This window comes from Meriones unguiculatus, chromosome 4, assembly GCF_030254825.1.
Source record: "Meriones unguiculatus strain TT.TT164.6M chromosome 4, Bangor_MerUng_6.1, whole genome shotgun sequence".
NCBI lineage: Eukaryota > Metazoa > Chordata > Mammalia > Rodentia > Muridae > Meriones > Meriones unguiculatus.
This window is the reverse complement of record NC_083352.1, coordinates 110,913,321-110,937,764: the sequence shown is the minus strand read 5'-3', so window position 1 is coordinate 110,937,764 and position 24,444 is coordinate 110,913,321. Positions and strand designations below refer to the sequence as shown.

The 24,444-nt window shown below is 51.2% G+C and overlaps 1 protein-coding gene across 5 annotated transcripts in view; it reads right to left on the bottom strand.

The window, feature by feature from the left end:
* The window catches only part of Atp9a (ATPase phospholipid transporting 9A (putative)), a 100,709-nt gene that overhangs the window by 23,369 nt on the left and 52,896 nt on the right, over positions 1–24,444 (bottom strand). For 4 of the 5 annotated variants that reach the window (XM_021634837.2, XM_021634835.2, XM_021634836.2 and 1 more), the window contains exons 10-15: positions 22,778–22,854; positions 21,759–21,919; positions 21,251–21,393; positions 19,525–19,637; positions 15,135–15,347; positions 4,370–4,531 (exon numbers count right to left, since the gene is read on the bottom strand). In XM_021634837.2, the coding sequence (XP_021490512.1) occupies positions 4,370–4,531; positions 15,135–15,347; positions 19,525–19,637; positions 21,251–21,393; positions 21,759–21,919; positions 22,778–22,854 (869 nt within the window). The remainder of the gene's footprint in view (positions 1–4,369; positions 4,532–15,134; positions 15,348–19,524; positions 19,638–21,250; positions 21,394–21,758; positions 21,920–22,777; positions 22,855–24,444) is intronic. The other variant, XM_060382782.1, reaches the window with a different exon arrangement.

Sequence of the window (24,444 nt, the reverse complement as noted above, 5' to 3'; positions counted from 1 at the left end):
AAGCTAGCTAGAAGTAAAGGCAAAAGGTAAGTTTATACAGTGTTTGTGGATCACACTCATGCTTGTTAAAAAGGCCCTTGGCGTGGTAAACGGCTGGTCCCCAACTCACAGCAATCCTCCTGCCCCAGCATCTCAAGTGCTAGGATTACTGTCATGTGTCACCACACCTGGCTTGATTTCCCCTTTTAAGACCCTTAACTGTGAAAGTTAAGGGTTGAATAAAATAACAATAATAAACGAGTAGGCAGAGTGAGGGGCATGCCATCCTTACGTAAGAGCACACCTGCTAAGCCCTCGGGACTCTGCTCCAGCCACCTTGCGTGAAGATGCAGAGCCACTGCTCACTAAATATGACGGACATCTGGGAATGAGAGCCCTTCTGAGCTAAAGAAGGGGTGGTATGCACGCTCCCCTTTATTCTCAGAGTTGAGCACTGGGGACTATCTGATGATTCAGCTCTCGAATGACCTTAGCGGGGTCCAAGGCTCTAAAACTTGAAAAAATAATGGCTGGGACCAAGTGAGAGTAATTCTGTGGATGACTTCGCTGACTAACTCCAGGAAACACCCACCCCAGGGATTTAGTCGCTGATAGCCTCAAGCTTTGAGTCCTGGAGATGTGAGAGCCAAAGGCCAAGAACCGGGCTGGATGCAGCCATAGGAAAAAGCAGCAGCTGTGTGGGAGGGAGAAGCTGCCTCAAGGCCTGACATCCGCCAAGGAATTGTGTCCCACAGGGTCACAAAAGTCCCAACCAGCATCTGGGGTGTAAGTCAACTCAGACGGGATGTTTCGGAGCACACCCACTGTGAATCACTGGGTCTTCTGAGCAGCGATTCATGGAGTCACTGCGGCCATAGTCCTGGATGGAGGCGGCCCTGCCCCCACACCCCTACAGATGTGCTGGAGCCAACAACTCCTGACAAGAGAACACGGCTAATGTGACGGCCCGTCTCCTCTGAGGCTGGTTCCTGATGGTGGCTTCCAGCTTGCTCACACTCTCACTAAGGTAAAGCCAGATGACAGGAGGCTAGCCCAGGGCGAGGCCCACAGAGCATTAGCTGGGGATGGCCTCTGCCTAGTTGTCAGCAAAGATGAAGACTCCATCCTGTCGACCACTGATGCTCAAGTGCTTAAGTGAACCTTGTCCTAGGAGATCCTGAGGAGACAGTGACCTGGCCAAATCTTGAAGCCAGCCTTTGAGACACTGAACCAGAGGACCCCCCCCCCCCCGCCCCAGCCACACCCAGCTTCCTGGTACAGAGAAACTGTTAGAGAACACAAGCATCGTGGTTTAAATCCAATGGGGGCGGGGGGGGGAGGCAATCTATTAGCATGCATAACTAACACAGCACCCGACACAGACCCAGGGCCACGTCCCTCCTGTCCCACCCTAAGCCCTAGCACACGCTTGGGAACAAAACAGCCTGGGACTCAATCTCCGACCCATCACCTCCCTGTGTGAGCTCAAGTGCTTTCCTTTGGGCTTTCTCTGTCAAATGCAAATCACATAACTAACTTGTGAGCTTGTGACTCAGTCAGCTTATGTCAGTCACTGAGAACAGCCCCTGACACAGCACCAGTCCCCCTGTTGCCCATGGCTGTTAGTGCTGGTCCCCTCCCCATGGCTACCTCGTTGTCAGAACCCCCCTCTTCACTGCTAACATCCCTCCCACCGCTGACTGCCACAGCTCCCGCTAGATGCGGACGGGCCCCTCATTGCTGATGTCCGCCCAATCTGGCCACGAGCCCCAACAATGCACCTACTTGTCTCCCTAGCACTCGGATGGCATGCACACACCATCACACCCAGCCCTCTTCACATGGGTGCTGGGGATCAAACTCAGGACCTCATACAGCAAGCACTTTGCCTTCTAAGCCAGGCCCCAGCCAACAAGCTTCGGAATTCTTTGGGCATCAACAAAATACCATGGATAGAGAATTCCACACCTGACTCAGGTTACAAAACAAAATGACAGAAAACAAACGATGTTTAAAATTGCCTTACGGCCCCTGTGCATAGTAAACCGAAGCGGATTTCTTGTTAGGATGTGGGTATCCTCTCCAAGCTAGCTCACAGTAATGCAAATGTTCCACACTAGTCACAGGCATCTATAGAAAGGAGATTCAACCGCTATAGGCATACAATGGAATACTACACAGCCCCCCAAAAGAGGAGGAAAGACTGATATACACAATGACATACATGTACCTTGAAACCCGTTAACAGGAAGAGGGAAGCAAAAGACCACATGCTACAAGATTCCATTTAGAGGAAGAGTCCAAAGCAGGAAAATCTGCAGGGCAGGAAGCAGACTGTGGGGGCAGGGAGCAGGGGAGTGAGGTGGCTTAATAGGTGCAGGGGTTTCTTTAATAATTGCTTTAAAACTTATTTATTTTTATTTATGTGTGTGTATGTTTGGCCATTACATGTGTCTGTACAATGGGCACATGCAATGTCCTCAGAGGTCGGAAGAGGATGCTAGATCCCCCGGAACTGGAGTTTCAGACAGCTGTTAGTTGCCATGTAGGTGCTAGGAGCTGAACCTGGGTCCTCTGGAACAGCAGCCAAAGCTCTTAACCACTGAGCCATCTCTCCTATCTTTCTTTATGATCACATTCTCATCGGTTATTCTGTGCATGGCATGAGCACGTGTGTGTCACAGCCCGTGTGTGGAGCTCAGAGGATAATCTGCAGGACAATTGTTCTCGCTTTGCCTAGTGTGGGTCCTGGGGATCACACTCAGGTCCTTGGGCTTCGTGGCAAGCATCTTTACCCACTGAGCCATCCCGCCAGCCCTCAAGAGCTGTCTCCTGCTGTGATGAAAATATTTAGGGGTGTGGTGAACACAGAGCCTATCTGAACAGTATTATAAAGTCAGCAAATGAGGAGGGCACCAGCCCAGGTACTCATTTTTCTGTTAGTCACTTTTCTCTTTGCTATAACCAGATACCTGAGAAGAAGCTTCTTCAGGGAGGGAGGTGAATGAGAAGAGGGATAAAGGTACTGGAGGGAGGGAGGGAGGGAGGGAGGGTGAGCGTCTTCTGCTTCTACATCCACCATGGTGGGAGAAGGCATGGAGGCAGGAAAGAGAGCAACTGATCACACTGCCTCCTTCGGGAACTCAAGAGTGAAGAGGAAGTGGGGCTGGGTTTTCAAGAACCGCCTCAAGGATGCACTTCCCCCAGCAAGGCTCCACCTCCTAAAAGTTTTGAATTGTCTAAAACCCCACCACCAGTGGGAGGCCAAGAGTGCAGACTCAGGAGCCAAGGGAGCACTGCACCTTCAAACTACAGCAACTTTTAAACGTTTTTTTTTTTTTTTAAATGGTTATTTTACACTGAGTGAATTTTTTATTGCACTTCTGTTCTTTGGAGACAGGGTCACAGTCTGTATAGCACAGGTCAGCCTGGAACTTACAGCGAGCTTCCTGCTTCAGCTTCCCAAGCACGGAGAGAGTGGGCGTGAGTTTTACCTATGAAATACAGGTGGCAGGCTAGAGGGACGGCTCGGCGGTTTCCAACATTTGCTGCTCTTTCTAGAGGATCCGAGTTCAGATCCCAGCACCCATGCTGGGCAGCACACAACCACCCACAACTCCCGCGCCAGGCGATCTGACCCCCTCTTCCAGCCTCTCTGAGCACCTGCATGAAGGCAGCATACACTCACACAGACATGTACGCATACACATAAATAATAAATCTCTTTATTTTTTAAGAGAAGAAATATAGGCCAGGTTGTAGTGGCACACACGTTTAATCCCAGCACTCAGGAGGCAGAGGCAAGGGCTACGCAGAGAAACCCTGTCTTGAAAAAACAAACAACAAAAAAGAAAGAAAGAAGAGAAAGAGAAAAAAAAAGGAAAGAAATATAGAGACCGGGAGTGTTGATGGCTTAGTATGTGCAAGATGCTGAACTCCCCATACACAGCAAAATACACTCACACATACAGAGAGAGAGAGAGAGAGAAGAAAAATGTGAGGTCCAACGAGATGGCTCAGCGGGTTAAGGTGTTTGCTGCTGAGTCTGATGGTGTAAATCTGAGTCCCAGGATCTACATGGTAAAAAGAGAGCACTGACTCCTACAAGTTTTCCTCTGACTGTCACACACACACACACACACACACACACACACACACACAGTATGTTTTCCCTGACTCCTGCTCATATATGCTAAATAAAAATGTAATTTTTTAAGACATGATGAAAAATGTTCTAAGACCTGCTAAGAGAGAGAGAGAGAGAGAGAGAGAGAGAGAGAGAGGTCTCTTTCTTCCTGCTCAGGCAATTACTAGCCTTGGGTGACAATCACAAGGCCCCAGCAAGACATAATGGTGCCTGCTGCATGCTGGTGGTGTGGACTGGACTCACCCTCACGATGATGCCCATCCGCTTGCTCTCATAGGTGAAGGGGAAGACCTGCAGGATGGTGAGATTCAGGATCTGGTCGCCGGGGGTCCTCAGCTGCATGGCGGACTGGTCTCGGCCCACCAGGGTCAATCCCACGCTTTCCGTCCACTGGACCAGGGCCACCTGAAGGTAATGAAGCATGGGAGATCAGGCACCCTGCGCACGAACACCGAAGGAGGAGGGAAGAGGGAGGCAGGAGGGACTCGTCTGGTCTGGCAGGCCCTAAAGCAAGCTGCATAGCACAGGCCTGTGGCAGACGCTCCTCTGGACCCTGGAAGCAGTTACTTCTGGAAGGCTTTGCACCAAGCCTGTGACCCTACGGCAAAAAGGAGCAGAGCACTGGGGGCTCTTCACCCCTGGCTCTCCTTTAGACATATTCTAGTCTTTAATGGGTGATTCTGCGCCCCTCACCCTGCCCAGTAGGGTGCGAAGAGACGGGACCTTCAGCACCATCTGGGGCATTTATGGCTACCTCAACTGGGAAGGAGGTACTACTGAGAGCCTGGAGGTACAGCCCCACAAGGCCAGAGCCAAGGACTGGTCCACTAGCCACAAACAGAGACTCCCAGAAGTTCAAAGAACTGCCCGCCAGTGATGGAGGGAGCTGAGAGGTGGCAAGGGCCAGGCCAGGAGGAAACCTGTAACCATGCCTGGGTCAAAAGTCCAGGGTGTTCTCACCTGGAGGGCCATTTGGCTCTCCCCCAGCCTCAGGCAGCCTGGATCCACCTTAGCAGATGCATAGGAGGCCCAAAGGAGAATCCCAATCCAAGGCCAGTCGGAAACCCCCTCCTGAATCACATAAGCCTGTGTCACTGGGACCCTCTGCCACCCTTAGAAAGCTGACGGGATAAAGAGGCCCATGGGGAAAAGTCCCTTTCCTGAAATATGGACGGCGCAGGTGGGATTAAGCACGGAAGGTTTTCCTAGATGACTCACGGGCAGCTTTTCAGGCTGTGGCCAGAGACTGACCTCCACTGACACTAGAGAGCCTTTTTTTTTTTTTAATTAGAAATAAACTCATACAAATATGTGTACCCTTTTAAAAAATATTATTCTCTCATAGATTACATCCCAACTGCTGTTTCCCTTCCCTCCTCTCTTTGCAGTCCCTCCCTGCAACTTCCTGTCTCACCCAGATTCACTCCTCCTGTTCCCCTTCAGAAAAGAGCAGGACTCCCAGGGATACCAACCGAACACAGCATAGCAAACTGCAGTAGGACTTGGCATATACCCTATACGGAGGTGGACGAGGCAATCCAGGAGAAAGGGGGTCCCAAGAGCCGGCCAAGAACCCTACTCCCAATGTTAGGAGTCTGAGAAGAAGCAGGTAGAGCCTAGATCTATACTTGGACATGTATGTATACACGTGTATGTGTTCATGCTCTGTTATTTCTCAGCCCTGCTCTTTCATGCACATGAAAATCACAACATGCAAAAAACACTGATTTTCTAGACTAAGAAAATTTGTTGAGTAATCAAACAATTACTAACTCAGCCAGCAGGACCCAAAGAATTTACATGGACAGAGGAAAAGATGAGTAACAAGAAAGAACATATATATGTATGTATGTATGTATGTAGTATATAGTATATATGTGTGTATGTATGTATACATGTATGAGCGAATGTGTATATGAATATGGCCCACATATTATATAATCCAGCAAAATGTCATGACAGGACCTACCACTTTGTACAACAAATACAGTAATAAAAACTTTTAAACAGTAAGAATTAAAGGGACATATGCTTGCTGATGGGAGCAGATGCAGGGACAAGGGAGACTTCCAAAATGGGGGAAGGAAGCGCAAGCAAGGGAAATGCAGTGTGAGGGCTATGCTCAGCTGTCAACATCTGGAATTAGCCAGAACCTAAGCAGCTGGGCACACCTGTGGGGAATTTATTCATTTATTTGCTATTCTGGTATTTTTAGACAAGGTCTCTCTGTGTAGCCCTGGCTGTCCTGGAACTTGCTCCATAGACCAGGCTTGCCTCAAACTCAGAGATCCGCCTCCCTTTGCCTTCTGAGTGCTGGGATTAAAGATGTGCATCACCACGGCCCAGCTAAGGAATTGTTTTTTCTTAATTACATCATTTAATTAGTTACCTGGTTTTTGTTGTTGCTGTTGTTTTGTTTTTTTGTTTTTCCCCAGAGCTGAGGACGGAACCCAGGGCCTTGCACTTGCTAGGCAAGCACTCTACCACTGAGCTAAATCCCCAACCCCTAATTAAATCATTTAAAATGGGAAGGCCCACTTCTAGTCTGGATCTTTTGAGGTGGGAAGGTCCACCTTTAATCTGGGCCACACCCTCTGCTGCCAGCTAATATAAAGGGCATGGAAGGAGTAAGCTTGTTCTCTCTGCTTGCCCTTGCTCTCCACGTCGAAGCTCATTCTTTCCTCCTTAAAGCCTACCTTTTCCGGATTCCAGCATCTACTGAAGACCATCTGAAATTCGCAGCTTCGAGAACTGGACAATTACTGGATCCTATAACCTCCCGTTGGTAGACAGCCAGTTGAACTAGCTGGACCACAGCTGTACGGCATTCCAATTAATCCCCTTTATAGAATATAAATTCAATCTATCTGTTCTGACCCCCTGGAGAACCGTGACTAATATGTACAGCCTGCAGGAAGCACCCTAGTGTCTGGATCGGACTGAAGGCACAAGGCTGCGCCACAGTCTGACCTGAAGCCTGGGAGACTGTCAGACCTGAAGAACCGGACTGTAACAGCTTCATCCTAAAGCTTCTCACACCCACTCACTTGCTGGCAAGACACAGGCAACAATGCAAAAAAGGATTTCCAGGGCTGGAGGTGGTTGGTAAAGCTCTTGCCTCGAATGCACAAAGTCCGAGCTTGAGCTCCAGTACTGCATAAGCACCATGAGTATGGTGGGCACGCCTGTAATCCTAGCACTCAGGAGATGGGGACAGCAGGGTCAGAGGTTCACGGCCATCCTCTTGAGGGGATCTTGACATGATCTTAACAGGAGATCATGGTGATGAGGAAGACAGACATCCAGCTTGCTATAAAGCTTAGTCTTAAGGGTGTTAAGGAGACAAGTTCGCAGAGGGTTGCCTTGATGACCGTGGTTAGACTTGGAAAGGGGACACTGGGCTGCCTGCTAGAATTAAGAGAAAGCAATCATAACACCCTGAGGGGAAATTTTATCAAGTGCAAAAACCCACTGCAATCCTTGGCTCAGCCAGATGGTACCTGTTGTCCTGCCTAGAGTAGTGGGGTGGCTGGTAGATGTACCCCCACAAGTGCCCCAGAGACAGGACCATATCACACAAGCAAGACTAGCTCAGGGGAGGTCAAAGTTCAAAGTAGTTTCCGAGTGCGCACTGGCTTGCAGCACTGTACAAAGGTAGGATGGGTCCACAGTCAAACACTGCGTTCCTGAGTCCCACCTCCAGGCCCGTGAGACTCCCAGGTCTGCTGTTCCCAGGTCAGCTCCATATTGCGTTGGTGTCACCTTAGCTGACCTGCTGGTCCCTAAGGTGGATCACTCTGGACTTCAAGTCTTGGGTCCCTTTTGATGTCCTCAAAGCGTCTGTAAATAAGTAACTTCAAGCAGAAACTTCTCAGTTTGCAGAATCCTATCTTTAGGGGCTGGAAAGAAACAGCTCAGTGGTTCAGAGTACTTGCTGCTCTTGCAGAAGATCGAAGTTCGATTCCCAGCACCCACATGGTCGCTCACAACCATCTGAAGCTCCAGTTCCAGGGGAGATGAAGCCCTCTTCTGGCCTCCTTGGGCTTTAGACACATATCTATGATGCACAGACATACACCCATACACATTAATTTTTTTATTAAGAAATTTTTAGTCCTATCTTTAGCCATCTTGACTTAGATGTCTAAGTGAGGTTAGCCATAGATCTTTATCTTGGTTTCTGTTTGTGGAGATGAACCTAACATTAGCAAGAAGTTACTTCCATGATCCAACCCTGTTTTGAGAAATGCTCTCAGTCAGCCAGGAGTAAGTAGCTTTCAGCTCTGAACAGTGAAGATACATACATGTCTTCACTTTTTTGTCTTGTTTTGTTTTTTTGAGACAGAGTCTCATGTAGTCCAGGCTTCAAACATCCTGTGGAGCTAAGGATGGCCTTGAACTCCTGGTCATGTTGCCTCCACCTCCCAACTGCTGGGATTACAGGCATGCACCACCGTTTCTGGTTTGTCTAGTACTGGGGACAGAATCCCAGGCCTTGTGCATGCCAGGCAGGCACTACAGTTGAGCCTCCATCGTGTGTGCATGTGCGCGCCTGCGTCTGTGAGTGAGAGAGAGAGAACGCTTACGGAGGGCTGGGGTGTGACTTAGCTGATAGTGTTGAAACAACACACGAAGCTCTGGGTTCTGTCTCCAGCACCAGATAAAACAGCCCATTCGGACACACACCTTTAATCCCAGAACCTAGGAGATAGAGAGGAGGATCAGAAAGTCAAGATCTTCCTCAGGTACACAGCAAGTTTGAGACCAGCTTGAGGCCAGACCAAAAAATAAAAAAATAAAAAAATAAACCCTTTAGAGCAGCAGCTCGCAACCTGTGGGTTGAGCTCCCCCAAAAGACTGTCAGAGAACACAGGTACTTACATTATGGTTCCTGACAGTAGCAAAATTACAGTTATGTAGTTTGAGGCTTCCATGAGCTGCACCAATACCCCTGAGCCTGCTCTTTACTTCAGTGGAGAGAGAACCCGGAAGAGAAGTAGCCCCAGGAGCTACAAAGAAGGAGTTGCCCAACTGTGGGTCTACAAAGCTCTAACATGACAAACGTCCCCAGGGAGGGACGAGGCACAGATGTATGTCAGTATCTCCTGGGGAGCTTGCCTTCCACAGCATGTGAGCCCCTGGAGTCCTCCTGAGAGGACTCGGCGTGCTTGGTGGGATATCTAAGGGGTACATGCCTTTCCACACAGGATGCCATAGAGACAGAGCGCATCCTTACCCATCATTCTGAGCTTCCACAGAGAGTGGAATCGCTCCTCGGCCCTCAGCTTCGGCAGCCTTCGCCTCAGCCGGGGTCTGGAGGCCAAAAGCAGAGAAAGAGGCCATGTGGTGGGCATGACACACTCCTGTGGTCTCAGCACCCGAGAAGCTGATGCGGGACAACTGGGAGTCTGAGGCCAGCCTGAGCTATATAGTGAGATCCTGTCACGGAGACAGAAGGCTCATCAGAGCTGGTGGTGAGCAGATGTGTGAGCAGCTAGCTGGACCAGACCTGGGGCCGGGATATGTTGCCTCGGGAGCCTGCTGTGCCCTCGAGTGGGAGAGGGTATTGGGGGGCGGGGGGACAGACACCTTACTTTTCCTTCTAAGTGCCCGTTCGGCCAGGAGCCAACCCTGAAGCCTTTTCATCTATCGGTCGGTGGTAAACCATCCATGACAAGCTTTCATAATGGCCCTTTGTACCTGGGCCTGTGCACTTAACAGGCCAGGTCACACTCAGGAGCCTCCTGTCCGCTTACAGACTTGTTAATGAGACAGGGTGTGCTCTGTAGGGAGAATGTGACATTTCATTCCAGGAACTCCTTGGTGGTCTTCAGTAGGATAGACTGGGGGCTCATGGAGGAGCTGGCCTAAAGGATTATAAATCTACCACAGGCCTGAGCAATCCCTGATCCCTTCCTTTCTCGGGAAATGCATCCAGACACACTCAGATGGTGGCTGTAGGTTCCAATGCCAGCTGGGGCTGAGCAGCCACCAGACAGGAATAAAGCAGGCATGTAGAGGCCAGGGTAAGCTGAGGCAATACCACCAGAGAGCTGAAGCAGACTGGCTAGGTGCTACCTGGCATTTCTACACCTGACCCTTCCCAATAGAAGCCTATCTTCAGAAAAGATGGAGGTGTTTTTAAAGTACTATTTCAAGGGAGAATTTAAAGACACCATGCAATGAACAGAAAGGCCTGTTACCTTTAGGAGTCAGGGGCTGGGGCTGGGACTGGGGCTGAGCGGATCCAGATTTCGGGGATGTAACATTCAACCTCTAGACCTTAACTCAAAAAAAAAAACAAAAAACTGAGTCGTTTAGAAATGACATGCCTGAGTGTATGATGCATGGATAAGCTAACACCAGAGAGAGAATGTGTGTGTGTGTGTGTGTGTGTGTGTGTGTCCATCCATGCTCTTTGTGCATACATGTGAGTGTGGGTGTAGGCAGATGCGTGTGAATGTGTACATATGTATGTGGAGGCCAGAGGCCCACTGCAAGTTTGACTTCTTCCTATTATTCTCCACCTTATTTTCTGAGACAGGGTCTCTCACTAAACTGGGAATTCATTGCTTCTCCCAGACAGCCTGGCCAACAAACTCCAGAGAACTGGCTAGCTCCTCTCCCAGCACAGGGCTCATGGGCACACCACTGTGCCTGACTCTTTACTGACTGACTGACTGACTGACTGACGACTGTAGCTGATGGATCTGAGCTTCATCCTGGAACAGAAAGCACTTTCCTAGCCGAGCTATCCCCTGAGCCCTAACACCTCACACATCTTTAACCCCTTCTGAATTCTAGTCAAGATCTCACCTCAATGGTTGAGAAATAACACTCGTGGAAGGCTTCTCTGTCTTGTTGAGACAGGGTCTCACTGTGTAGCCCTGGCTGGCCTGGAACTTGCTACATACACCAGGCTGGCCTCAAACTCAGAGATTCTCCTGCCTCTGCCTCCTAAGTGCCGGGATTAGAGGCATGTGTCCCCCTCCCCCGTGCCCAGATCTTGTGGAATTTTAACCTGAATATCCTGTTGGTCTGGTTTTTTGGCCTCGCCCTGTGGGTCTGAGCACACAATCTAGATAGCTGTTCTGATACATTCTGCTCTCAGCACAGCTGTGGCATGTCTGAATGCTGCCACTGTCCCGGGAGCTCACAGGGAACAAGAAAGCATTTGGGGTGTGAATGACTGTGGGGAAAAGACCTCCCAGAGCCATGACAGGGCTGCAGGATGGAGTCTCCCCAGAGTCACACAGAAGTGTTACAAGCACAGGGAAGACAGCCGAGATCCCTGCACGGCCACAGCGCGAGGCGCGACCACGGTGAGGTGGGGAGGCTCCCAATGGGACGCTCGAGAGACCTAAGTCATCAGAGCTGTGTCTACACAGCCATGCACAGTCAGATGACGAGTGATGGAGGAACGCGGCTTTGTTGGCAAAGTGCTTGGCCAGCATGCTTGAAGCCCTGGGTTCCGTCCCCAGCACCAGGCACAGAAATATATACCTACAATCCTAGCACCTAGGAAGTGAAGGCACAAGGATCAGAAGTTTAGGGTCATCCTTAGCTACATGCAGAGTTTGTGGCCAGCCTGGGCTACATGAGTCCCTGCCTCAAAAAAAAAGGTAAGACGGGACGGGGCTGGGGTATGGCTCAGGGGAAGAACGCTTGCCTTAGATCTGGGAGCCCTGGGTTCAATCTCCAAAACTGGGGCGGGGGGGAGGTGATCAATAATCCCTGTGGGCATGTGAGATGGTTCTGGGTGCTTGCCACAAAAGCTGCTGGCCTGAGTTCAATCTGTGGAGAGAGAATTGACTCCTGCAACCTGACCTCTGTTCTCCACATGCGCACCCTGATGTGCTTGTAAACCGTACGAGCATAAGGAAAGAAAAAAGGAAAGAAAGAAATGTAATAAGAAAAATCAAAAAAGAATACAAAGTAAATAAGCTGTGATTAATATAAAAAATAAAAATTATTAAATAAAAAAAAAGAAATTGGTTAAGACTGGAGAGATAGCTCAGCACTGTTTAAGAGCACTGGCTGCTCTTCAAAAGGACATGGGTTCAACTCCCAGCACCTACACAGCCACTCACAACCATCTTTTAACTCCAGTTCTGGAGGATCCGACACCCTTCTTCGGGCAAACACCCAGACACATATAAATAAATAAATAAATAAATAAATAAATAAATAAATAAATAAAAGAAAGAAAGAGGTAACACAGCATACAGCTAGTAGATGGAGGTGATTACACAGTGGTGGTAAATTCAGGTGGAATCATCTCTCAATCAAAATGCCTAAGGCCACAAGTATTTTGGATCTCAGGTTTGGGGAGGGATCCTGGTACTTTTATAATGAGATCCCCTGGGAACAGGAGCCACGTGTAAACAGGACAATCATTCATGTTTCACATATACCTTCTACATGTGGCCCAAAGATCATCTTACATGGTGCTGAGAGAACCTTCATTCTGAGGCTGACCTCTCACGGGGTCAGGTGTGGGATTCTCCACTGTGGTCCTTCAAAGGTGCCCAAAGAGTTGTGGACCTTGAGGCATTTAAAGGAGACTGTTTCAGAGGGTAAGAGTTGCATGTAGCACGGGCTAGCTCCAAACTTGCTAGTGGCCTTGAACTTCTAACCCTCCTGCCTCTATCTGGTGATGTGACAGGCGTGTGCCACCACCACATCCTGGAAATGGAACCAGAGCCGTGTCAGACAGCAGCCTGCCAATTTAGGACAACCATGGTCCCGGGGCTTTTTTAATAGCAAGAATTCAGGTGAATGTCAGATTGACAGGGTGGATTCCAGCTTCCAGAATAGCACTCCTTCTGTCATTGCTGAATGTGGTGGCCCACGCCTTTAATCCCAGCACTCAGGGTGCAGAGGCAGATAGATCTTTATGAGTTCAAGGACACCCTGATCTACAAAGTGAGTTCCAGGACAGCCAGGGATACAGACTGAGACACTGTCTCAGGCAGAAAAAAAATAAAAGTCGCCTCATTGCCACATCCCTTTCCCACACCTTCAAGGTTGCCACGTATACTTGAAAAGAGAAAAAGCCAGAACTGGAGAGATGGTTCAGTTGTTAAGAGCACTGTCTATTCTTTCACGGGTCCTGAGTTGGATTCCCAGCAACCATATGGTAGCTCACAACCATCTATACTGGGATCTCATGCCTTCCTCTGGCATGCAGTTATACATACAGATAGAGCACTCATATATATAAAATGAATAAAATCTTTAGTTTTAAAGCCACTGAGCTGGGAGCTGAGCATAGAAGGGGTGGGCTATTTTCCTAGTCAGGGGATTCATGGTAGAGAGCCAAATTCAAGGGGAATCCCCCAGGGACTCAGAACAGCGGGGCTTTCTTGAAGATCTCACATCAAGCCTTCTTCCCATCACTCCGGCATGTTTATATAAACGTGCTGGTATTTTGTGTAGAAGGCAGACCTACATGGGATTAACAGCGGCTACAGCCTTTGTGGACCACAGCTATTTTTCTCTTCTTATCTATGTTGTGCTAATGGTAGAAGCTGCATTTAAAAAAAAAAAAAAATCAAAAAAGTAGCTTTTAAAAAGAGGGTGTAAGGGTGCTGGTTTAAGACGGCTCAATGGGTAAAAGTCCTCACTTAGCCAAGCTTCAGAGTCCACTAAGGAGAAGATAAACTATCCCCACAAGTTCCCTTCTGAGCCCAGATGTACACCACAGCCCACACTCTCACACCCATACATACAAATAGTAAAATTTGTTTGAATTAAAAAGAAAGAAAGAAGAGAGAGAGAGAGAGAGAGAGAGAGAGAGAAAGAAAGAAAGAAAGAAAGAAAGAAAGAAAGAAAGAAAGAAAGAAAGAAAGAAAGGCTGGCAAGGTGGTTAAGCAGATAAAGGTGCTTGCCACCAAGGCTGACAAGCTGAGTTTGTGCCCCAGAACCCATACGGTGGAAGGAAGAAACTAACTCCTGAGAGTTGTCCCCTGACCCCCACACATGCACACATATGAATACACACACATATAAGTAAGTAAATGTAATTAATCAACATTTTAAGTCTCAGATCCTCCTGGGCTACGAAGGACTCTAGAAATTAAAACAAACAAACAAACAAACAAAAAACCATGCCTTTTCTGTTTTTAAACAAATATCAGAAACTTAGAGAAACAAGACAACATGAATACCTTTTAGAAGAACAGAAGTAGCTTCCCTACACAAAGCCCCCAAACCCGGCATCCGTGAAACAGCAAGCCAGGGAACGCCCTCCCACGAACCTAAAGCACACACAGCGATGCTCAGCAGAGACGAAGCTGGCCAGCAGAACCTGACGCTTCTCCACAGAAGACACAGGGTCCACAGCTGGCCGTGCAGAGCGTCAGTACCTCAGATTCCAATGTCATCACACACCTACACCTGCTCCTGGTCACTAACCACCAAAAGAAAATATCGTCCTTTCTCACAGCCCAAACCCCAAAGGGTCCCAGTTGTAAGTGACATCACTTACAACAGCAGGGCCCTGCCCTGCCCCTTCTCCCCATCTATCCCCTCCACTTATACGGTATTCCCCGGCTCCCAAGCTGGAAGCAGCCACATTCCCCCCCTAAAACGCCTGTCAATGGACATGGATGTACGGGGCTTTTTGGTTTGAGCTACCCCACAATACCACGTAGACTATGGGGAGGAATCTCCCCCAGGGACAAATTCTTCTCAAAAAGGAGAAACGTGACAGGTCTGGGAAGGGAGATAGTCCTTTACCTATGGTCTCAAATAAAAAATGCTTACACGGTGCCAGATCCCAGCCGCTGTGAGCCGCAGAGCGCTGGTACTATGAGGCCACCAGCCTGGGCGACACGTGACGCTGTCCCAAAGAAACAAAAACTGTTTCTATACTGAGTCTTGTGGGGAGGAGGGAGGGACTCAAGAAGGCAAAGCCTGGAGCATGGACAGTCAAGGGCCACACAGAGCTGCGTCTGAAGTCCAGGGATGGAGGACGTGGCGTGGCTGCGGCCCTCCCCGGGGTTACCTCATCTGGGCTGGATGCCTGGTACACGCGGCATGAGTCCTCAAACTGCTTCTCGGCCTCAGCCTGGTCCGTCACGCCGTTGGACTCGTACACGGGTGTCACGTTGTGGCAGAGGGCGATGGCCTTCACGGCCTCGTGCACACGGCTGCTCATGGTCCTTCGCACCTTGGTGGTGACCGTGGGGCCCTTCTGAGCCGGTGGCTCCTGAGACTGCTACCGGAAAGGAAAAGGGCAGAGGAGGTGAGCAGGGAGATGGGGGTCTGGACATCACGTTATGGTAACGGTGGTTAGTGTTTGTTTTCTTCGTGCTGTCCAGCACGCAGGACTCTTACCCATGCTCCAGACTCTGGGTTCAATCCCCAGTGCAAAACAAGAGAAAGAAAACAAGCAAGGCAGAGAGCAATTGAGGGAGACACCGATGTCAACACACACACACACACACACACACACAGATCACATCACATCACATGGGTCCATGGCTCCGCATTCAGTAAAACCCAAGTCCTGTCCCTCAGACCCATTGGACTGGCCGCTGCCCAGATCTCCAGGATCCCACACCATCTTCCCATCTTCCCTCCTTGCACCAGCCACCCTGACCAGCTTCCTCCTGCCCTGGAGCCTCTGCCTTTCCAGCACCCTCTGCCTGGAATACCATTCCCTCTGGATTTCTGCAAGAACGGCTTGCTCAGTCGCACCACAACAGGCCTCTGTCTGAAGGTAAGCTCAGAAAGGCCTCAGAAGGCCCCGAGTGCTCTCAGATCCATTCCCCCTCCCAGCAGCTCAGGCCTGCCGCTCTTGGTGTCTTGATGTCTTCGTGACCTAAGCCTGGCTTGTTCACGAGGGTGACTTTCCCCCGACTGGCCTTCAAGGATGGAGGCTGTCAGTGTGCCCTACTCAACACGTTCCCCAAAGCCAGAGCAGTGCCTGGCAGGGGAGATGTTGCTGAACAAATGGACCAATTAAGGATCTTCTCCTTAGAGGTTATGGCACAATTTGTAGGTGATTGCCCAGCACACATGAAGCCGTGAATTCCATCCTTAGCATCCCATAAAATCAGGCATGACACACCCGTCATCCCATCACTGGAAAAGCAGAGGCAGGATATCAGAAGTTCAAGGAGGCTAGCCTGGGCTACATGAGACCCAATCTCAGTAAGTAAATAATAAGCAAACTGCTGGAGTGTGTGGGGGTGGGGGGATTCTCAGCATGTTTTCCCTCCATTTCTAGAAAAAAATAAATACTTAGTGGGTCAAGGCACCTGACATCAAGTCTGACGACACAGGCTTAATTCCCAGGACCCACAGGGAGCAGAGCACACAGTCCTGGAGCTTGTCCTCTGACCTCCACGTGTGTGCCCTGGCACATGCGCGCGCACACGCACGCACACACACACACACACACACACACACACACACACACGCACACACACGCACACACCACTGGAGCTGAGCTCTGGACAAATGGCGCCCATAACCGCTGAAGAGGGAGCTAGAGGTGTTTCTGGGGTTCCCGGATTCCATGTTCCATGAAAGGCGCGCACACCCAGCAGGAGACAAGCCACGTGAGACTTCACCACGCGCGATGCTTAGTACCCACGCCACGTGGTTAGCCCCAACAGAGAACAGATGGCCCGAGAAACAAGAAAGTGACATTCATTTAACTTTTAATACTATTTTTAGCAGTGGCATTAGATTCCTCGGGTAATTAGACAACTACTAAATTATTCTGGACACTGGGGGCCCCACAGGCCTCCGGCTTCCTGCCCTGCTAACCTCTGGTGTCAAGAGCACACAAGCTGCACTTCCAGGTCAAAGGGCGCAACATGGTAACAATAATTAAGAGTGAGGGATCAGAACTCCAGCCTCAACGGGTCATTAGCCGAGTGCTTTTAATTAAGAAGATTTCTTTTTTTTACTTTAAAATTATACAGGGAACCGAAGGTTTGCAGAGAAGGTCCCCCTGCCAGAGAAATGACACTTTCTGTCCGTCTATAATTTACGTTCTATTAAATGTAGGCGATGGCGCCACCAAGACATGTTTTCATTCTTGCCCACACCCCTCGGCACCTGGACTGAATCATCGTTTGAGATCGGGGTCAAGAGAGAAGCCTCTGGCAGGGCAGCGGCTGGGGCTGCAGAGCGGGAGCAGCTGAGGCCGGTGGGAAGCTGAGCAGAGCACCTCGAGGGGCAGTCCTGGAGGGGCACTTAACAGATTCGGGGTGCTGGGCTAGCAGCACAGCAGGACCGCTGGAAGCCAGCGCATCCACTGCTGTTGGGGACCCAGGCGGTTTGTGCTCTGGGAGACGTCCCAGGCCTGGCCAGGAGAGCCAGAACTGCCGGAGACTGCAATCCCCAAGCAGGGAAGTGCTCCTTGGGCATCGAGGGGAGGACATGGATCACCTCCGTTTCCTACCTTCCTGTATCGTCACCTTCCCCCTGTCCTGGTAAGACGGCTAAGGTGGAGAGGAAGTGAGCATGAGTTCGGGACCACCTCTTTCCACTGGATCAGTGGCTCCCTCACAGGAGCCCAGTGAGGCTCAGCCGGTAGAGCCTAACTCACATCAAGTCTGAGGATTGACCCCGGTGCTACACATACCAGGTGTGCAGGGCCGACACCTGTAATCCCAGGAGTGGAGGCAAGAGGATCAGAAGTTCAAGGTTAGCCTCAGCTAAAAGTAAGGTGGAGCCCAGCCTAACTACATCAGACTTTTACGATTTTGATTTTTATTTTCTGGAGATGGGAGGCATGAGTGTGCACGCCACGCTATGTGTGGAAGTCGGAGAACAGCTGGGGGGGCTGATTCTCTCCTTCTACCACGTGGATCCCTCGGGATCCAACCCAGATCGACAGGCTTGGAAGCGAGCACCTTCACCAGCCTGCGCCATCATCAGTCTCTACGGGAGACTTTATGGGTGCATGTGGGTATGGGGGCGTGGTGTGTATATATATGTATGTGTGTGTGTTTGTGTGTGTGTGTGTGTGTATGTGTCTATGTGTGTGTGGTGAATATGTTTGTCTGTATGTGTTGTGTGTGTTTGGTATATATATGTATGTTGTCTGTATATAGTGTTATCTGTGTGTGTGGTATATGTGTGTAGTATGTGTGTGTATAGTGTTTGTGTTTGGGTCTATGGGGCTGTTTGTGGAGGGTGTATATATGTGTGTGTATATACAGGGAGGCCTGTATGTGTGTATTTGTATGTATATATGTAGAGGCGTGTGTGTGTGTGTGTTCGCGTATGCATGCACGTGTATCACGGAGCCTCTGATGGTGATCACTCTGCCAGGCCCGTGACAGCTGCACACTCCCACATTGAAGAGCTTGTCACCTGACACCATGTACCATCCCACAGACTCTTTAACTCACACACATTTCTTCTTACTTTAAAAAATACCAAGGGAAAACCAAAGGCAGATTCAGCACCCACAGAGTTGGCTCTCTGTCCTGCAGAAAACTCCCTGAGCTGGCCATCCTAGGGAGGGAGAAAGGCAAAGAGCGCCAGTGGGTCATACACCAAAGCTCTGGAGAGCAAGGGTGAGCTGAACCTCCCCCAGCGGTGCTCACCGCAGCTACTCTGGCCTGTGCAGTCTCGGGGCTCACCTGCTAAAGAGTGTGGGGGTGACAAGCAGGCTTCCAGCTCTGACCCGGATCATCTGGCTTGGGGGTGCAGACACCACTAAAGACTAGGGGGGTCAGGTGGCTCAGGGCGTGGCCTGGTCCCCAGAACCCACAGAAGAACAACAGCATGGGAAGACAGAGGCAGAAGATCACAGCAAGCTACTCCAGTGAGTCCCAGGCATCCAGGGACACGGTGAGACCCTTTCAAACAAACAAATGAAGCAAATGCCAGTTCTGATGACTCCTAAGTCATCATGCTGAACATGACTGAAACTTTTGGTGTATGAAGTATATCTCAGAAGTTATTTAAAAATACACTGTGGCTGGGCAAAGTGGTACACACACTTTTAATCCCAGCACTTGGGGTGCAGAGGCAGGAGATCTCTGTGAGTTTGAGGCCAGCCTGGTCTACATACTGAGACCCTATCTCAAAAACATACATACATACCTACACACACACACACACACACACACACACACACACACACACACACACACGAAGTGAAAAGCTAGAGAACACATCCTTTTTTTTTTTTTTTTAGTGTTCAGGAGATCTGAGGCTCTCACTTGGTTGGTAGAGGGCTTGCCTAGCACACACCAAGTCCTGGGTTCGATTCCCAAGCACAACATAAGCCTGTGATCCCAACATTTGGAAAGTACAGGCAGGGGATGAGGCATTCGAGGTCCAGTGGCTATGCAGTGAGTGTGTGGCCAGCCTGGGCTAAAAATAATGCACAGCCATTGACTGAAGTGCTGAGGGCAAGGCCTTACCTGGGTGTAGATGCTGAAGATGTGGCCCTGCACCTCGTCCATGGAGTCCAGGCCGTAGGCCACGGTGCCCAGGTGCAGCCGCTTGAACACCATCTCGTTCTGGGTCAGGGTCCCTAGAACACAAGAGACTCGGGCACTCCTTCCACTCTCCCAGAGTTGGCATCACACACTAGCCTCACTGCTTCCCTGACAGAGAGACAGGAGAGGGACCCACTGTTCTTCCGAAAAGAGCATCCTAGCTCCCAGGAGGACAAGACTGTACCTATTCCCTGGGGCTGCCAATCGAGGTGCTGGCCTTGTTCCCTGACTTAAGGGGGTAGCACATGGCATACACTGGGCCCATCAGCCTGCACTGAGCAGGAAGATACACACACGGAGAGATGAGCAGAGACACGTGACCACATGATGCCAGAGGCCCCAGAGACCACGCCAGAGGCCCAGTACTGGGACCCTCCCGTTTCTCTCCTTGCGGGATCCTGGCTTTTGCTACCTTGATGAGTGTTTTGGGTCAGAAATAAAATGACCCCAATGGCTCAAGAGTGGATGGTGTGGTCCCTAGCTGATGGCACTGTGGAGGGCTGATGGCTCACGGGGGCACTAACTTCATCAGTGGATTAGCCACTGCTGATTTAATGCTGAATCAGGAAGGGAGACAGCGGAGGCTCCTCATGGGATATTTCATCTGTCAACTTCATACAACCTAGAATCACCAGGGAGGAGAGTCTTGATAGGGAATTATCTAGACCAGGATGGCCCATGGGTGTGGCTGAGGGGGCTGTATGATTACCAAACGGTATAGGAGGAACCAGCCCAGCTGTGGGTGGCACCATTCCCTAGGCAAGGGGCTCTGAACAGTGTAAGAGAGAAGAAAGCAGCTGAGCAGAAAGCGTGTGAGCATGTACTCTCCCCGATCTTGACTGCGGATGTTCTGTGACTAGTGGCTTGAGCGTTCCTGCCTTGACTTCCCCTACCTGGCGGGCTGTGACCTGGAACTGTAAGCTGTCAGGGTCTGTCACAGAAACAGAAATGAAACCATAACCTCAAGTTCATCTTGACCTTTCCCCCTGCTTCCTGACAGCCAATGAGCAAGCGCCTGTCCTCCTCCGCCACCCTTAGACCCTTACAGTGCACCTGCCTCCCCACAGACCCAAAAGCACAGACCTAGCTGGCCATGGACCGAGACGGCTGAAGCCAGGGGCTGAAATACAGCCTTTCTCCTTTACATTTGCTTTCTTGTTTTGTTTGTTTGTTTGTTTGTTATAGCAACAAAAGCACCAAGTGCAGTCAGCCACCCCATCCTGGTGCTGGCTTCTCACTCTCTGCAGCTACCAGAGAGAAAGCCTTTCGGTCAGGTCTCCCACCACCAATCCCTGAATTCACCACCAGGGGGCAGCTCGGAGCCCAGCACGGGGTAAAGCAGGGAGCAGTGAGCGTGGCCAGGCCGCCTGGGTTAACAGGGCTCTGTGCCTCTGAGGGACACTTTTGTCCCTCTGATCTGTGTCCTGCATAAAAATCCTTTCTGACTCGGATGGCATCGTGCGGGAATGAACAGGGAGCAGGCTGTGCGGGCAGCAGTCCAGCAGGTGTGTGTCGGCAACACCACCAGTACCGAACATTCCCTCTTCATCCAACAGTGAGGAAGGCAGCTGCTGCCACGGCTCCCACCTCCAGAGGGAGCCCAGTGGAATCCCAGGCGGCCCCTCTCTGCTCCCGCAGAGGCGCTCACCTGTCTTGTCTGTGAGTAAGTAAGAAATCCTGCCCAGCTGTTCAGGGATGGTGCTGGAGCGGACCACCGTGCCGGGGATCTTCGAATCCCTGCGAATCACCCAGCTGTACACGATCTTGCCCATGTCCAAGTTCACGCGCAAGCTGGGCGGGGGACAGAGCAGAGGGTGAGCGGGGCATCTGTAAGGCACGGGGACTGCACGTGTGTGCTGTGTGCACGGAGTCAGAACCCCGGCCGGAACCCCGGCCAGAAGCGGGAGACATCGCAGTCTGCACACCCATTCTGCATGGACGGAAGTCACTGAGTCACTGGAGGGGAAGTGTCTCCTTTTTAATGACTGGTTCTCGGACAGGTGACACAGCTGAGGGGGTAAAGGTGCCCAGGGCCTTGCCTATGCCAGACAATGGGCCTACCACAGGTCTATAATCCTGCCAGGACCAGAAGCCCTGAGTGAGTCAAGAGGAGCGTCTTTCCCTCAGCCCACCCAGCCCGCCCCGCCGCAGCTCACCTGATGGGAATGATGTTGGAGAACAGGAGCAGGAAGCGGATGATCTGTAAGTACCAGCGGCCGGCGAAGTGCTGCAGCGCCACCATGACCAGGGACACCACCACCAGCGCGCCGAACAGGATCTTGGTAAGGCAGTTCACCTCCAGGTCGAACAGGCCAATCTGGAGACAAAGCGCAGGGTGCAGACGGTGGTGGCGCAGCCACGGCCAGGACAGAAAGAGGATCTCGGTACGGCCCCCATCACCACACCACACTCCCGCCCAGGGAGGTGTGGGATATGAGGAGGCGCCACCCTTACAGCTGGGACCTGTGAGCAGGAACCGTGGCCGAGTTCCTAACAGACCTCCGGGGCGCACTGGGGAACCTCACCACCCATGTCTCTTCTCACTTAAGATTCACACTTGGAAACACAAAAGCAAGTGACCCCTGGGCCGGGCTGAACTCTTCATTGCACGGTCCGTACCATGCTACACTGAGACCCTACGCTGGTCCTACACTCTCAGTCCCACACCGCACCCCTAAAATCCCGGTCTACGATCAACAACAGGATGAGGTCAGTGCTGGGGTGAACTTGACTGAAGTCCGAGAAACATAGTCCATCTGTGCTACTGATACCATAAACCTCCTTACAATATTCTACTTTTGTTTTGTTTTATAAACCGTCTTGCCTCTTGTAACACAGGCTAGCCCTCTCTCTTCTAGTCAAGGATAGCCCTAAACTCCCAATCTGCCCACCTCCGCCTTGGGATAATGGGGAGACACCACCACACCCTGCTTGCAACATTCTGACTGAAAGGATGGAGAAGCAAGGGGGTGGGGAGAATCGTGTGTGTAAGAGGGGAGTGAGATGAAATGCTGATGGGACACAGGCCTGCAGTGGCTACACACGGGAACACACAGGCACACACACGCACGCACGTGCGCACACAGACACTCAGCTAGTGCAGGACAGATTTAGAGCCCGGTCCCTCACCACCGGTGCCTATCATCAGCACGGATGGACGTGGAGTCTCACATACCTTACTTCTGGGGTCAGAAGTATTCATGACACTGCGCAGTTCTCTGCCCGTGTAAAGCACAACACCTACCACAGTGCCTGGAAAAGAGAAACCACGTCCACATAAACACCGAGGCAGGGAGGGAGGCAGGTCTCTAAACAAGCCCATCCCAGCCTGAGGACGCTTTTCACATCCTGCTCACAGCCAGGGCATGGGAGTTCCAGGAGCTGCTGAGCCAAAGTGGCACTGAGCAGTGCGGTGCCACAAGCCCCCAGGCGATGGCTGAAACTTCTGCGGGTGCAGAGTTAACACCCTCAGCTCCCAGACACACAGAAGCCTTCACTAGCCACGTGGGGCCAGCATCCATTTCGAGCCTCCGTGAAGGCACAGCATTCCTGCCGTTACCTACAGCTCTGGCCAGGGCTGGCCTGCGAAGGCAGCTTCCTCTCCTGGCAGGTGAGTCACGGGATAGGAGCATGTCTCTTGTGCCACTAGCCTTGGACTAATCCAGAAGTAACCAGAACATTCCCATCTACATGGAAACTTAAAAGCACCTCCCTTCTGTCCCTGGCCCACTCTCTTGCCCGGTTGCTTTCTGCATATCTACCTAACTTGGCCCCTTGAAGGAAATCCTTCCCCAGAACTTCCCTCCTCCTCCATCCTCCTCTCACCTTACGCCTGCTAAGGGGAAACAGTTTATAGAAGAAATGTGAACAGCAAGGTGAGTAGGAAAACACCCAACCGAGCAAGCTGTCAGGAGCATCTTCCCACGCTTTGAAAGGCTGTCACCATCTGGTATTGGCCAGAAAGAGGGGAAACGGACCTGGCTGCACACACTGGCGGCTGGTGTGCACGGTGGTACCATCTATCGTGATGGACGCTTAACGGTGCTGTCTGAGTGTAACTCCCTTTCCCGGCCTGTGAGAATGCGGATGCTCAGAGCCTGATGAGGAAGGCAAGAAACGCCTCCATAGAGGCAAGGAGAGGAAGCCGCAGCACCGCCCGGCAGGGGAAGCGTGTGGAGACAGGTGTCAGAGCTGAAGGCACCCAGGGTGTAAGTCTAAGGTGAGGAGAGGCAGGCCCTACTGGGAAAGTCAGAAGAAGAGCAACGTGTTCCCTGCTAGGAAAAGCAAATCCCTCCCCTCCCTTCCCTGCCCCTCCCCATCAGGACACCACTGTGAATGGGTTTAAAGACATCTGGGAGGAGTCCCCCCGCCCCCCAATGTGGCAGGGCTGCGATGGGACAATGACCAGAGTCTAACGTGCTTGGCCACGCCTGCCTTGAACGCACAATGAGGCTCCACACGGGAGGCTCGGCAGATGGCCGAGCAGGAGGGCCCTGAGCATCGTACTCAGCAGATGGCCGGCTTTGGGGAATGAGGGCACTCCACTCTCAGCCTGTTGCTGGAGCAGGTGGTTAGACAGCGGGACCCCAGCCGGGGACAAGCTGAGGTGGCCATGTGGCCCCCCATGCTCTCTTACACAGTGCAGAGCCCTGCCTGGGCCACCCCCCTCCTCATGCCCAAGGGAGAGGGTGACAGAAATGAGCAGCACCCAAAGGACACATTCCCGTACTCCAGCACAGCCACGTGGGCTGTCGGCAATCTGGCTCTAATAGGGCAGTGCTTCCATGAGCTCGGCACTAAAGAAAGCTCTGTGACCAGAGATGCAAGTCCCAGCTTCGTGCT